The sequence below is a fragment of the Sinocyclocheilus rhinocerous genome, unplaced genomic scaffold (genome assembly GCF_001515625.1).
Source record: "Sinocyclocheilus rhinocerous isolate Xijiao unplaced genomic scaffold, SAMN03320098_v1.1 scaffold933, whole genome shotgun sequence".
Taxonomy (NCBI): domain Eukaryota; kingdom Metazoa; phylum Chordata; class Actinopteri; order Cypriniformes; family Cyprinidae; genus Sinocyclocheilus; species Sinocyclocheilus rhinocerous.
In genome coordinates, this window is record NW_015654506.1 from 283,896 (window position 1) to 298,520 (window position 14,625).

At 34.9% G+C, this 14,625-nt stretch overlaps 1 protein-coding gene across 1 annotated transcript in view; it reads right to left on the reverse strand.

Annotated features, from left to right (window-relative positions):
* Window positions 1-14,625, reverse strand: part of LOC107717352 (serine/threonine-protein kinase Nek11) — a 61,218-nt gene that overhangs the window by 15,016 nt on the left and 31,577 nt on the right. The window contains 5 exon segments of the mRNA XM_074560100.1: window positions 2,711-2,771; window positions 7,501-7,535; window positions 7,538-7,627; window positions 13,789-13,907; window positions 14,028-14,126. Coding sequence (XP_074416201.1) covers window positions 2,711-2,771; window positions 7,501-7,535; window positions 7,538-7,627; window positions 13,789-13,907; window positions 14,028-14,126 — 404 coding nt within the window.

Here is a 14,625-nt window from a genome sequence, read left to right on the forward strand (position 1 = left end):
AATTTTAAATCATATTCAAATAGAAAATCATTTGAAATGTATTTTATTTTTTAAATAATATTTCACAATATTACTGTTTTAATTGTAATTTTGATCAAACAAATGCATGAGAGACGTCTTCAAAAATCATTTTGTTACCAAAATGTTACCAACCCCAGACTTTTTAACAGTAATGTATGTACACAGTAAAAAAATGACTTGGGGTTTCTAACAAGTAAGGGGTCTGAATCTGAAGGAAGCGGCCTTATTGATTCAGTTTATCACACAGAGATATACATTACAGCTTTATGCTGTCTATGATGCAGACAAAACAAGAGAATAATAATAAAAAGAAAATCAAAAAACAACAAACACAGTCCATCTAGACCAGTGCAATAGATGTATTTATCTGCACATATTTTTCATGTTTATTATGAGTTATGTATAAGTTCATGTTTATGAGTTAGTCTCTAATAAAAAGCCAGTTTTATGGCAGAATATTGTAGAGTTTATGATTTCATTGACATCATACTGTAGCTATTAGAGAATAACAAAGGACAATGGGTACCAGGGGAAGATATTTTACATAAATAAATACATAAAGCAAAAGGTTTGTTAAAGTTACTTTTATGTAGGCCAGTGCTGAATGAAGTCAGAGATGAGCTAGTGGAGCTCAAGCAGAAAGCTGCATTTCTGAGCTGTCAGCCACAGTGACATGTGCGTTCCGGTTCACCAAGCCAAAGCAGATTGTGTGTGTGTGTGTGTGTGTGTGTGTGTGTTTCACCAGGTGATGAGGGGACACATAAATCATGTGTCAGAGCACCTTGTGCACTGTGTTGAGTACTGTATGTCAAATATGTGTTTGTGTGTATAATATCACTGCTGGTCTTTTAGCAGCATAATCATTAGATGAATAACACTCAATGCACCACTTTCCTGTTACTGTATTTTACTTGTCATTAAAAGTACACATAAATCCATCTTTTGAACTGCAGTTAAGTTAGATAGTTCGAGATGAATGCACCATCTGAAATGAAATCTATACTGTTTCTCACTTTCAGCCAAAAAACTATTATTTTTCTCTCTATTTTTTCTCTCTATTTTTTTTCTGAGCAAATCTGACACTCATTGTGCTGACAAGGTGGTTGGAGAAAAAAGGAAAGAAGATAAGGTTAGAAAAGTGTTTCTTCTCTTACTGATGCCAAAAGACCAACCCTGGGCTGATTTTACCCATCTAGCATTATCCTGCTATCATTCATCTTACTCTACAGATAAGCTGAGTTCAGAAGTGAGGAGTAACATTTTCATTACAGGGCATAGGAGGATTGGTGAATAGTGTATTGTTATTATATATGGCCTGATATGAGGATTTAGTCATTTGCCTGCACGTTTTCGTGAATAACAGGCTTTGACAAAAGCTATTGAGAAATGAAGATATCAGCATGCATGAACACACTCACAAACAAATGCTAACTCAAGCTGATACAGGTGCATCTCAATAAATTAGAATGTCGTGTAAAAGTTCATTTATTTCAGTAATTCAACTCAAATTGTGAAACTCGTGTATTAAATAAATTCAATGCACACAGACTGAAGTAGTTTAAGTCTTTGGTTCTTTTAATTGTGATGATGGGGGTTTTTGTTAAATGTGAGCCAAAATCATCACAATTAAAAGAACCAAAGACTTAAACTACTTCAATCTGTGTGCATTGAATTTATTTAATACACGAGTTTCACAATTTGAGTTGAATTACTGAAATAAACGAACTTTTCCACGACATTCTAATTTATTGAGATGCACCTGTATATACTAACACTCAGAACACAAAGCCATTGCATTGGATAACAATAATAAGCAGCATTTAAAGAAATGCCCAAGCACACTTTTCAAACCAAACATTTCACAAAAGGTTTTAAATGACACAAATAGATTAGGGTAAAAATAAAATAAAACCAATAACAATCAAAGTAAGAAGAAAAATTTCTACATTAAAATGAATATGAGTTAAATAATAAAATAAAATAAAATAAAATGGGTTAATAAATTTGAATATTCATTGTGATATTTGTCAGAATGTGGTACTTTTTAGAAGGGAAAAATAGTCAGGGATTGATGTGGTCCAAAATGGCAGTTTATATAAAGCCTTTGAAACCTAAGAAGGTAAAATAAACCAGGAAAGAAACTAAGCGCTGCACATAAATACTCCAGTTCTATCGATGAGGAAATGCACAGAACTTATCAGATGTGGTCAGAGCCTGTATATAGCCTCACATGAATTACCTAATCAATGGCACCATGGCTTCAAGTGGCAGACAAACAGGCTTCTCACCTCAGAGTCATCAGGAACAAGGAAAAAATCCTCAGTATCACACACTGAGAGGGGTGACACTGGCAAATGGGTCATTCATTCTGTGTGTATGGAGCTAAATGAACGTGCTCGCGGGTCTTTAGAAGAATGTAGCATTTTTGTAGGCCTGTGACCTTCAATGAGCAGTTTTTGTCTGCTCACTGACCTCTCATGTAATTGGCCAGTCACTATTGGAAAAAGATGCTATATATCTCACAATGGTAATGGAGTGTACCTGCCAGTGGGGTTGTATTGGTATCCCAAAAAAGAAAAACACACCAGACAAAAAACAAAACAAAACATAGATTTGATGGATTAATCTTTGTTTTATGCATTTTCCTGTGTGGAATGACTAGGAAAATAAGACCATAATAAATACTCACCAACAGAGGCACCATCCAGAACATCCTCCATGTGTCTGATCATGGCCTCCAGGTCACTGTCCTGTGACACACAAGGACCCACAAGAAGGGACACGTTCAGGCTGAAACACACCATATGTTCCCTCTGGCCTACATACAGAGACATTATAATATTAGTGGAAATTATAGGGCTGAGAGGGTGCCTTCTTCTGTTTAGATCAACTCCCTAATGACAGTCTAGCCACACAGGGGTCTTGAAATACAGGTCCTATAAACACCATTCCGGATCAATGGGTCTTCTATCTGAAATGATAACGTGGAGGGAGGAAGTAGCACCATGATAAAGGCAACCTGAAGGGTTTTATACTCCCTTGAGACATTCACCTTGTTAAGATGAAAGCCTCTAGGCTAGACTGAATGAGTCTGAAGCAGGGCTAAAGGTCCATCAGCAAAATAATAAGGTGCGCTTTTGCCCTTTATGGACTTCTAGAAAATAATCTCCTAAAATATATTCACACTCTTACTATTTTTAAGAACTCATCTAGTAAAAATTTTCAAAAGTTCATATACATTTATCATAGGATTATATATATATATTTTTGTTCTTGTAAAACATCATGAACCTTTCCATAAAAAGATAATTTCCACCACCTATAAATAAAACAAAACCTACTACTACTACTACAATTATTATTATTATTATTATTATATTTTACAGTTTAACTGACAATTATGCACAATTACAATTGCCACAATTTTATACAACTACTTTTTTTTTTTTTTACATATATACATTCATCACTGTTTTTTTTTGCAAAACATTATGAATACGATTTCATCATGAAATTATCAAAAGATCATTTCATCTGATCTGATCCCCATGTCATCTACAACAGTTTTAAAATCAAATAAAACCCACTATTATTATTACTATTATGGATAATGATAATAATGATAATTAATGTATCATTATTATATTATATTATATTAATTTGATTGAAAATCATGCACAATTATAATTGCCACAATTTTACAAGACTTTTTTTGTATGTAAAATGTAAAAGTTAACAAACCATTTTTTACAAATAAAATATGGAAATTATTTATAAATATTTAACTCTATGTTTAGACTATCATAATTTTAAAAATGCAATACATTTTTTTATGCTGGCTTTCATTTTTTTTATATTAAAGGTCGTGGACATGGATAAAACAATCCAAATATATACATAAAAATGCATTTGAAAAGAAGCAAAAATAAAAGTGCCAACGCATGAAGAAACAGTATTGTAAATGGAAAACCATATTCAAACTGCAATTGGTTTGCAGAAAGCAGGACCTAGTTTACTGTGAATGAGACACAAGTGCATTGTGGTAGAAGGTAGGCCTTTGGGCAGTTCAAGGGTATCAAGTCGTGCCATCTATGCAAAGCATTGCAATGAGAAAAGAAAAAATGCTGGTGCAGAAGAACCGGCTATGTATTATTCTGCTATTTACAAAATGCAATTCTTCTATCCGCAATTCCGGGGAATCTCAGCCGGCCACGGCTGGCGGCACAAACATCGCCACTCCACTCTTACTGTGAGCCAGCTAATTATCAAATATCCACGGGGGCAGAAGTCTATTCCACTCTCTCTTTTGGGTTCATACTTATACCATCACGGTTCCGAGTTTTTTTCTTTCCTCCCTCTCAATGGTGACAAATAGTTTTAATCTATCTCGGCTAGCCTGATCGAATCGTGCAGAAGCCTGGTTTTGGATTGCCACTTTAAGAGTGTGCTGAGGTGCGTAGTTCGTGATCTCTTGGGAGTCCAGATGAGCCCCTGGCTCTTTCGCACCTGATCTGAACGTATGTGTTTGCTGTTGTGCCTCAAAACTCAAGCACTACAAAGTATCTGCAATAATGAGTTTGAGTTTGGCTGAGAAACCCTCTATGGGCAAAATGCATTTGCATAATGCGGACTATAATACCGCAAACAAGTGGTATCATATTACCTGTACATTAACCATTACCTGTGGACTCGAGTGCATGTGAGATATGACTGAAATCATTTTATTCCATGCTTCATAAACAGACGATCCTGTCAATGAGGGCTTATTAAGACTTGAGGGTGTCTTTGAGTTTAGTGTGTGAATAATTCAAAAAGATACTGCGAGGGAAAAGAGGATACTTGAGGAATATCAAACCAAAAGTGTCCTTGAGGATGGAAGGAAATATAGCATTAGCATATGGCTAGACAACGTGATCTCATGATAATTCGTATGTATTTTACGTAACATGTGGTTCTATAAAACGTAAATTTACTTACGTTTTTACAGGCACTAAAACGTACAATACTGACATATTTTCAGCATCTAAACGTACAAATATTTACGTATTTTTTACGTACAAAATTGACGTATTGATGACACCTAAAAATGAATCCTTATGAATATTGAAATGCCTACATAATGTTAAACAAGACTTCACTTTAAACCTTAAAATAAATAACATTTCTGCAATCGTTTAACCTTTACTCCATTTTCCTACACTTGCATTTAATGGTGTTTATGTATTAGATAAAAAATGCAATAACTTTTTTATTAGAAATGCTCTTTCTTCAACTCCAGGATGCCCCTCTAAAGCACAATCTAAATGGAGGATTTGTTATCCGAACTCTGAATTAAAAAACTTATGGACCTTTCCTCACAGGCTATTTATCCCAAGTAAAATTAAAGAACTCCATTTCAAAATTGCTCATAGATACTACCCTTGTAATTTATTTTTGAGCAGATTCTCTGAGAATATATCCTCAATGTGTTCATTTTGTAATACTGATGAAGAATCTATTCTACATCTGTTTTATCATTGCCCATTCACCAAGTCTTTTTGGTCAGAAGTTACCATGTTAATTTTTTCCTGCTGTAACAAAATGATAGAAATAACAGAATCTATCATTTTTTTGTCAGATTTTCATTCCAAGGACATTAATCTGGAACATATTGTTTTATTGCTTTGTCTTCTGGGTAAATTTCACCTTCATAAAGCCAGAACCATTCATTGCAAACCTAACTTTAGAATGTTTTCATCTGATATAAAGTCCCTTTTTACTTCTTTTAAGAATATGTCAAATCCTTTGAACTCAAAGGCTTCTAAAACTTGTAACATTCTTGAGTCTATTGTAAGCTATCTTTAAAAGACTTTCCTTTCTTTCTTTTTTTTTTTTTTTCTTCTTTATCATTGGTATATTTTGTTAATTTGTGTAGCTTGTCTAACTTCATGTGATGATGTCTGTTAGCCCCATGTTACTTCATAACTGTTGTTATTCTTTCAATTGCAATAAAAAAAAATAAAAAAGAAAGAAAGAAAGAAAGAAATAATAAAAAAAAAGTTCTGTACTGGAATTAGTCAAGTAGTTCACCTGGTTCGAGTCTTCGGGTTTTTCCGAGTCGTTCGTTCATCACGTGACAGCCCCATAAGCTTTAACCAATGCAGTCTGAGCCGGAAAGAGAATTGATTAGTTCATCTCGAGTCTTCGGGTTTTTCGAGTCGATCGTTCATCACGTGACAGTTGTACGTTTTTTAGCTAAAAATACGTAGCGATTTGTACGTTTTAAACGTTGAAATACGTCTAAATTGTACGTTTTAGCATTAATAAAAACGTACAAAAATGTACGTTTTGTGCTTGTAAATGTTACGTATTAATACCTACGTATAAACATGAGACCAGGCTGGGCTAGATGATGCAGTTTATATTCAGATGTATACTGTATGAATGTATAAAGGAACGTGTAAGTAATTGGTCACCATTTATATGTTTTTCACAGTTTAAAAAACATGTAGCCTACCCTAGTTCAGCTGAAATGGTTGCAATGCAACCTTTTAAATGAATGTGTGGTCATACAAGCTGAGTGCATAATTAAAAGTAAAAATAATTATAAAACTATGATCAAAATGCTATTTAAAATAGTTTTATATGAAGTTCAACATGTTACATTTATTACTTCATGTCAACTACACTTACACTCACCATATATACACCAGCATTCAAAAGTTTGGGGTTGGTAAGATTTTTTAACATATAGAAAAAATAATAATATAATTATTATTATATTATATTTTACAGTTTGATTGAAAATTATGCACAATTATAATTGTCATGATTTTATACAAGACTTTAAATAAACTGTAAGAGTTAACAAACCATTTTTTCCCCCCGAATAAAATATGGAAATAAATTATAAATATTTCAATATGTTTAGACTATCATAGTTTTAAAAATGCAATACATGTAATGTCATTTAAATGTAATTTATTTACATTTATTAAAGTATAATTTATTTACAAATTCAAAGCTGACTTTTCTGCAGACATTACTCCAGTCTCCAGTGTTACATGATCTTTCAGAAATCATTCAAAAATGCCGATTTGGTTGTCAAAAATGATTTGGTTGTCAAGTATGTTTTGGCTGCTTAATATTTTTGTGGATATGTATTTTTTCCTTTTTATTCTTCGAAGAATAAGAAGTTCAAAAGAACAGAATTTATTTGAAACAAAACATTTTTAACAGAATAAATGTTTTTAATGTCACTTTTGATCAATTTAATTCATCCTTGCTGAATACAAGTATTCATTTATTTTATATTTTTAGATTAATTTGTATAGTAAACTATTTTGTTTTAGTTTTTATTTTGCTGACAGAGAGAAAACTCTAATTACAGTGTGTACAAGATTGAGGCAGCAAAGAGTTAAATCTTCATTAAATGTAAATATCACACAGTCACACAGCTGACTGACAAGAGCTTCTCTCAGGCGGTGGATCTCTCCTCACCTGTCCACATGTCTGACAGGAAGGGTCTGTGGGGAGTCTTCCTCTCCATCTGAATCTTCCTCCGAGCATGGCTCAAATTCATCCACGGAGTAAAATGCCTCCGCCGCCTGAGGATCCTCAGGGATTGCTGAAACGATAAAAAAATAGCAAAGATTTAACCAATATTCTGAATTGTTGAGCAATGTTTTGATACGACAGGTAGCCTCTATCATTATCACCTTACATTTTCTGCTTGATGACACTGAGACAATGAGAATGGATCTGTGCCAGTTTCATCTCTGAAACAGAAACCAACAGAATACCTCTACACCGAACACGTGTGAACAAATGAACACCGACAACCTCTATCACACACACACACACACACACACACGGGTTCCTGGGCCTGCGACCAAGATGATTACACAGTTTCATGCCTCTGATTCTATTAGACAGCTGCCAGCGACTGGGCCTTCACAATTGGAGACACAAAGATTGCAGGAGAGATGGAAAGAGCGAGAGGAGGGTGTTAGACTGTACTTTACTCTGAGGGATTTCCCATTCACTGTCTCAACAGTTTCATTTTCTTTTGTAGAGCTCTCCACCTGAGAAATATCCTGCTTTTGAAAGAGAACAGTAATGCGTCAGCATGTACATTTATATCTGCATCCCACGAACAGCCACCTTAAAGGCACAATATGTAATTTTTTGCCACTAGAGGGCGCGTATTCAAAACAAACAAAGAAACAAAGGCGTAGTTAGATGATGCCATGTGGAAGTGTGGAATCATGGGAGTTGTCGTCTTCATCCCCACAGCCGAAGCAATCCGACGGGACTCATGTTCATGGATGAGCTAATGTATTAAAGATTTATTAACGTAGTAGAATGAAGCAGGGTGAGGCTGAAAGCCGTCGAAGCAAAACAAGGCCGCTGAACAAGCGTGACACACGGCTCGAAAGCAGCGGAGCTTTTATTATGCCACAGTCGACCGCTTCCGCTCCTTCCGGTCGTGCGTATGTGGGGTAAAGCAGCTGTTTTATCATACTAGATACATTTGAACTTTCTGTTATAATGCTACTCTGTGCGGTCGTCACCTGTCTAATAAAATGCATAGCATATGTCTTTGGTGTTTCCATGTTTTCTACAAAACAAAACCGGAAATGGAGTGTGTATGACGTCGAAAGCCGTCGAAGCGAAACGAGGCCACTGAACGAGCGTGACACACGGCTCGAAAGCAACGGACCTTTTATTATGCCACAGTTGACTGCTTCCGCTCCTTCCGGAAAGCAGCGGAAGTAAGCAGCGCTGTTTTATCATACTAGATACATTTGAACGTTCTGATGAAATATACAGTATATGTTTTGCTATGTTTTTTTTGTGAGTTAATAACCTGAGAGGCTAATGTCCTACCACACCATGCTATATGTTTCAGTCCTGTCTAAATTAGTAAATTGCTGCGCCCCAATGAAAGTGCAACCTGCAATTTAGAATGAAAGAAAAGAGCCGCGGGAGCACATTTACAACACTACAGCTCTGTTTTATTCAGTAAAGAGGATTAGTCATGACAAAGAGCAGAAAGAGCATTCTACTGCATCACCGTGCAGGAAGTTTCTGCGATTCAGCTCAGTCATTTCAAATGATCAGTTGTTCATGCCTCAGTCCTGCCTCATTGACTCTGCTTATGTCTGTTTTACACAAAAACTTCATCACAAAAAGTGTGGCCTCTGAATATTTCTGCACATATTTAAGAAACTTTAGGTGAACTTTCCCAAGGACTGTAGAAGTTTGAATTTCTTTACATACACTATCATTTAAAAGTTGTTTTTAATACTTTTATTCAGCAAAGTTGCATTTATCAAAAGTGACAGTAAAGACTTCTAGATTGTTACAAAAGGTTTCAAATAAATGCTGTTCTTTTGAACTTTCTATTCAAAGAAAGGTATTACAGTTTCCACAAAACATGACTGTTTTCAGCATTGACGATTGATAATAATGGTTCCAGATTAGCATATTACAATGATTTCTGGAGGATCGTGTGACACTGAAGGCTGGAGTAATGATGCTGAAAATTCAGCTTTGCCATCACAGGAATATATTATATAAAAAATAAAAAACAGTAAAATAGAAAAGTTATTTTAAATTGTAATAATATTTCACACCATGTTTTTACTGTATTTTTGATCAAATAAAGCCTTGGTAGTGTATGTTGAAAGGGTTTCGAACAAACATAGGTCAGGTTTTGTGTAGCAGCGTTTACATATCAGACTTAGTACTTATTGAACCATTTTACAAGATACAAGACACAAAAGTAGAATCTTTTGTAAAACATTTGGCACTACATATTATGGCAAAACCTCAAATTTCAGATTGTTCTAAAGTAGAGGACTGTGGATCATCCAAGACTAATTCTAGTCTAAATCCTTATTTTACTTTTAGAATCAATTAAAATTAGTTTTAAATGGAGATAAATGAAAAGCCCTACGCATGACAGTCTGCATTTTTCAGAGAACCCTCCATTCCTAACTTTATTGATTCCAATTAGCGATGCTAATGACACACCGAGATACTTAACAGAGATTAAACAATCATTAGCTGTTTTCTCGCCATTTACTTTACGCTCGATTAGTCAAATACTGAAAGCACTTAAGAGTCCTAACCCTGGGGTCAAGGTTCCTAATAGTACCCCAGCAAATGACCCTTATACGTTTTGTACCTGAAGCTAACTTTACCAGATGAATTATAATCTTGCATTTTAAAAAAGGTCACAAATGTTCATAGACATACAATGACAAAGAAGTTTACAAAAGGTATTATATTAATGCACCCATCCATACAGACAGATACGTGGTGAATACAGTCATACATGGCCTCTTGTGGTTTATTGCTTTATTAAATCATTTGATGCAGTACTCTATTATACGTACTCTATCTACAGTACTAAATGATAATAACAGTAGTGATGTGTGCATACAAATGAAAGAGCCAGTTACAGACTGGAGACAATTACGCTGACAAGGTTTGCACATAATGTGCTTATTGTCAGAGTTCATTTGAACGGCATCTTTCCAAGACACAGAAGTCCCTAGTGTAGTCATTATGGTTTAACTGCAGACATGAGCAGAATTGCACCGTATGTTTATTTACTTCCAGAACTTGAGAAGATCACCAGAAAGGGCCGTCTGGGTCCCTGAATAACATGCTAATATGAAACAATGAACTCTCAAAATGACAGGAGCAGTAAAATAATGATGTCTGAATAAATATTCCATCCCAGAAGAGCATTTACCTTTATTTGTAATGTAGCAGGGTTAACCTGCTCAGTGTTTCTGCTGGGCGACTCCAAGTAAATGATCCAAAACATGCACATTTTAGCATTAATTATGCATTATTCATTCGCTGAGTTTTCCTTGCCTTCGAGATAACTTAAATCATGAGGTTTTATGGAAGCTAAATAATAAATACATTAGCTAAATTTAAGGACAAGAGAGTTGACTCCATTAATTCCAAACCCAGCAGCAATGCATCACTTCTTTAATTTTTAATAATAGAGATCCACATACTTACACATGAGCTTTGCTGCACGCGTTTCTTTCCCAAATGTTTCCACTTACAATACAGTAATATTTCAGATTCACAGTGATTGCACCCCCGGCGTCCTCTATCGATAAATCACACCGTGTGGATTCTCCCCGAGTCCTCTAAGAGCACAGCTGTGGCTCTGCACTCGTTTCAAACATCTCATTTACAGAGGAATCTAAAGTGATTAGAGATGGGAACTGATAGATAACCTCTCAGGACTTCCTGAAAATACGTCTCTGAGATTTATCATCATGATACCAAAACCCGATTAAGGAGGCGTTTTGGCCATAACTTATCTTTCCCTTGATGCATATAATGATGCTGGTAAAAGAATGAGTCACCGAAAACCAGCAATATGCCAGATCAGACTCTGCACATATTCACAGCCAACGCAACATTAATGTCAAAAATCTGATTATCGGCCTCTACACAAATATTAACTTAAGCCAATTGTATTATTTAGCATGAAGCAAATGAGCACCAGAAAATTACAGGTTATCCTAAAGAAATATGCCAACCTAAATACGAACCATTGTCTGGTATTCATGCCTAATCATATACAGTGGCTCTAAAAAAGTATTTGGACACTTTTGTACACATATAAAAATGTCTGAATGTCATCGCATTAGATAATAATATATTAACCAAGTGGCATCTGCAAACTAATGATGCTATAGTGGAACTATTTTTAAAACTAACTTCAGTTTCCGGAGTAATTTTTGCATTGACTTTAAACCAATTTGTGTCAAGGGCTGTGTCCGAAAGCTCAAGCATGTGTTGTACTGCCCATCTGCTAATGACTCAACAGGCAGGGTTTTGTGTATGAAGACACCTACAGAAACTGATATCCAAGGCACCATAGTTCATTTTAGACACAAGCAAGAATTTAAAGACTACAAAGCTTATTTTTTACTGGAACTGGAAGCAAAATGACAACAGGATATTTATGAATTAATTAACCTGATTTAATTATTCCATAAGACACCAATTTTATACTTGCCACCAGTTGCCGAACCACATGCACATGGTTGTGGGATAACATTTAAGCTGTTTTCAAAAACAAGTTGTGACAAAAATATTGAATTTGGATGCCTTCCCTCCTCCTTATACTGCAATCTTTTTCAGGTTTAGGACACAACCAAGGTCATTTTAGTGGATGCATGAAGTCAGTTTCCCTCAGTTTCACATATTTTCCTAGCAGAGCAACCAAAGTTGTAGATAATTACTATTTGGACATGTTCCACTAAGATTAAAACAATAAACTGTACAAATCTACTGTAGCTAAAAGTGACATGCAATAGTGAATAGAATTTAAAAACATTGGTTCAAAAGTTTGAGTTCGATACTTTTTTTTGTGCTAATAAATGCATGCATTTACATGATCAAAAATACAATAAAAACAGTAATGTTGTTAAATACTATTACAATTTAAAATAACTTTTTTTATTTTAATATATTTATATATTTTAGAATCTAATTCATTCCAGTGATGGCAAAGCTGAATTTTTATTGCTCATTGCTCCAGTCTTCAATGTCACATAATTCTACACTATTCTAAACTATTCTATACTATTATGCAGATTTGATGCTCAAGAAACATTTCTAAAGTTGAATGCTAAAACAGTAACTGCTTAATGTTTTTGTGAAAACCATGATACATTGGTTTCAAGATTCTTTCATGGATAGAAAGTTCAAAAGAACATATGTTTTGAAACATTATAAATGTATTTATTTAATGCATCCTTGCTGAATAAATATAAAAATGAATATACCAACATGTAATTTTGGATTAGCATCTATTTTTCGCATTGTAAATATATTCCAAGAAAAGTTTTTTTCTCTCTTCTATCTGTTGACAGTGGAGCTCATATAGTCCTTATTCATGAGTACACACTACAGTAGGTTGTCCCTTATCTGGATAAATGTGGGATCTGGATACATCTAGAAATAGCATCATATTTGTGGAAAACATTCACAGGCTTGGGTTCTGAGGTCCTGCCTTCAATAAGGGATGAAAATAACCACCCATTTCTTACTTTCCTTATCATTTGTTCATAAAGGCAGGCAACTTATGCTCTGATAAATCTGTATGGTGGAACATCATTAAAACTTCTAGGAATCATTTGACTTTCAAATTGAAATGGAATATATATATATATATTTTTTTAATAATCTCTTTAAATGTGTGTGTCTGACAGTGCAGTGTAATACTCATGGTACCTCGCTCTGTTCTGGGATCTGTTGTTTGTTAAACCATGGAGAAAGAAGCACTGGAGCGCCAAGCACACAATGAATTTTAATGAAGATGTAGGAAAAGAGAAAGTCATTTCTGATGGAAAGTTAAACTTTCTGATTTGGAAGAGATGGGTAGAATTTCATCAGACACACGTTTCGTGATAGACTATAAAAAGCAAGAGAAACGTACCAGGGGAGCTAGGTTTCAAAATGATTTAATTAATCTACTTTATGAAAGTTTAATTAAACAATGTGTCGCAAAAAAACCCTCTTTTCTAACTGTAGGGCTTTTCATGCCACACTTAACCCTAGGTTATGGTCTTACTAGGCCAGTGCCACTTTTTAACCCTCACAAATGCAATGTTTCACTCTTATAATTCTGAAAGAGGGTTAAGTGATGCTTTTGACCCTGGGTTATGGATTTTGTCAGCCAAGGTGCGTCAACCCAGACCTACAATTTATCCCATCTGACCTTCAGTTATAAATACCACTCACCATGGTCTTTTGACACAGACTTGCACATCTTATCAGAGTTTTGAGAAATGCCTCCGGACAGTTCGGAGTTTCTGTTCGGTGTCTGAATCGTTTGAGTCTGGTTAACTGCTTCTTCGGTTCTCACCTTTGGAAAAGAGATAAAAACACAACTGCTTTATCTCATATTTCTATCACTATAAAAAATTTAAATGTCTGGATAATGCATAATATCTGGCAGAAATATTATCAACATACCTTACATACATACCAAAACATCCACACTAACTTTCTGAAATTTTTTGGACTTGTACTCTTGCATGCGCAAGTGGTTTTCTTGATATTTTTCCTCCACAATTTGCCTAGAGTAAGACAAAACTTGTATTTAGGTTTAGACTTTACACAAACCGTGTGTAAAGGATCTGAAGAAATGAAGCATTACATCACTTGCTCGCCAGTGTATCCTCTGGAGTGAATGGGTGCCGTCAGAATGAGAGTTCAAACAGCTGATAAAAACATCACAATAATCCACACGACTCCAGCCCATCCTGTCCATGTCTTGTGAAGTGAAAAGCTGTGTGTTTGTAAGAAAGCAATCTATGATTTCGACATTCTTAACTTTAATCCACCTTTGGTCAAATACCAGTCTATAATCTATAGTTTTCTCCAGTGAAAAAACATCATAATCCACTGACAAATTGTTTAGAACTGTTTTCGCTTGTAAACAGTGCTTGATCTGCTCATATTTTCCCCTGATTCAGACAAGACAACATTCTCACAGACGAAAGCAATACTATGGATATATAAAATGTCTTGATGGATGTTTATTTCAAAACGTGCAGTTCGAGATGTTAATTGATG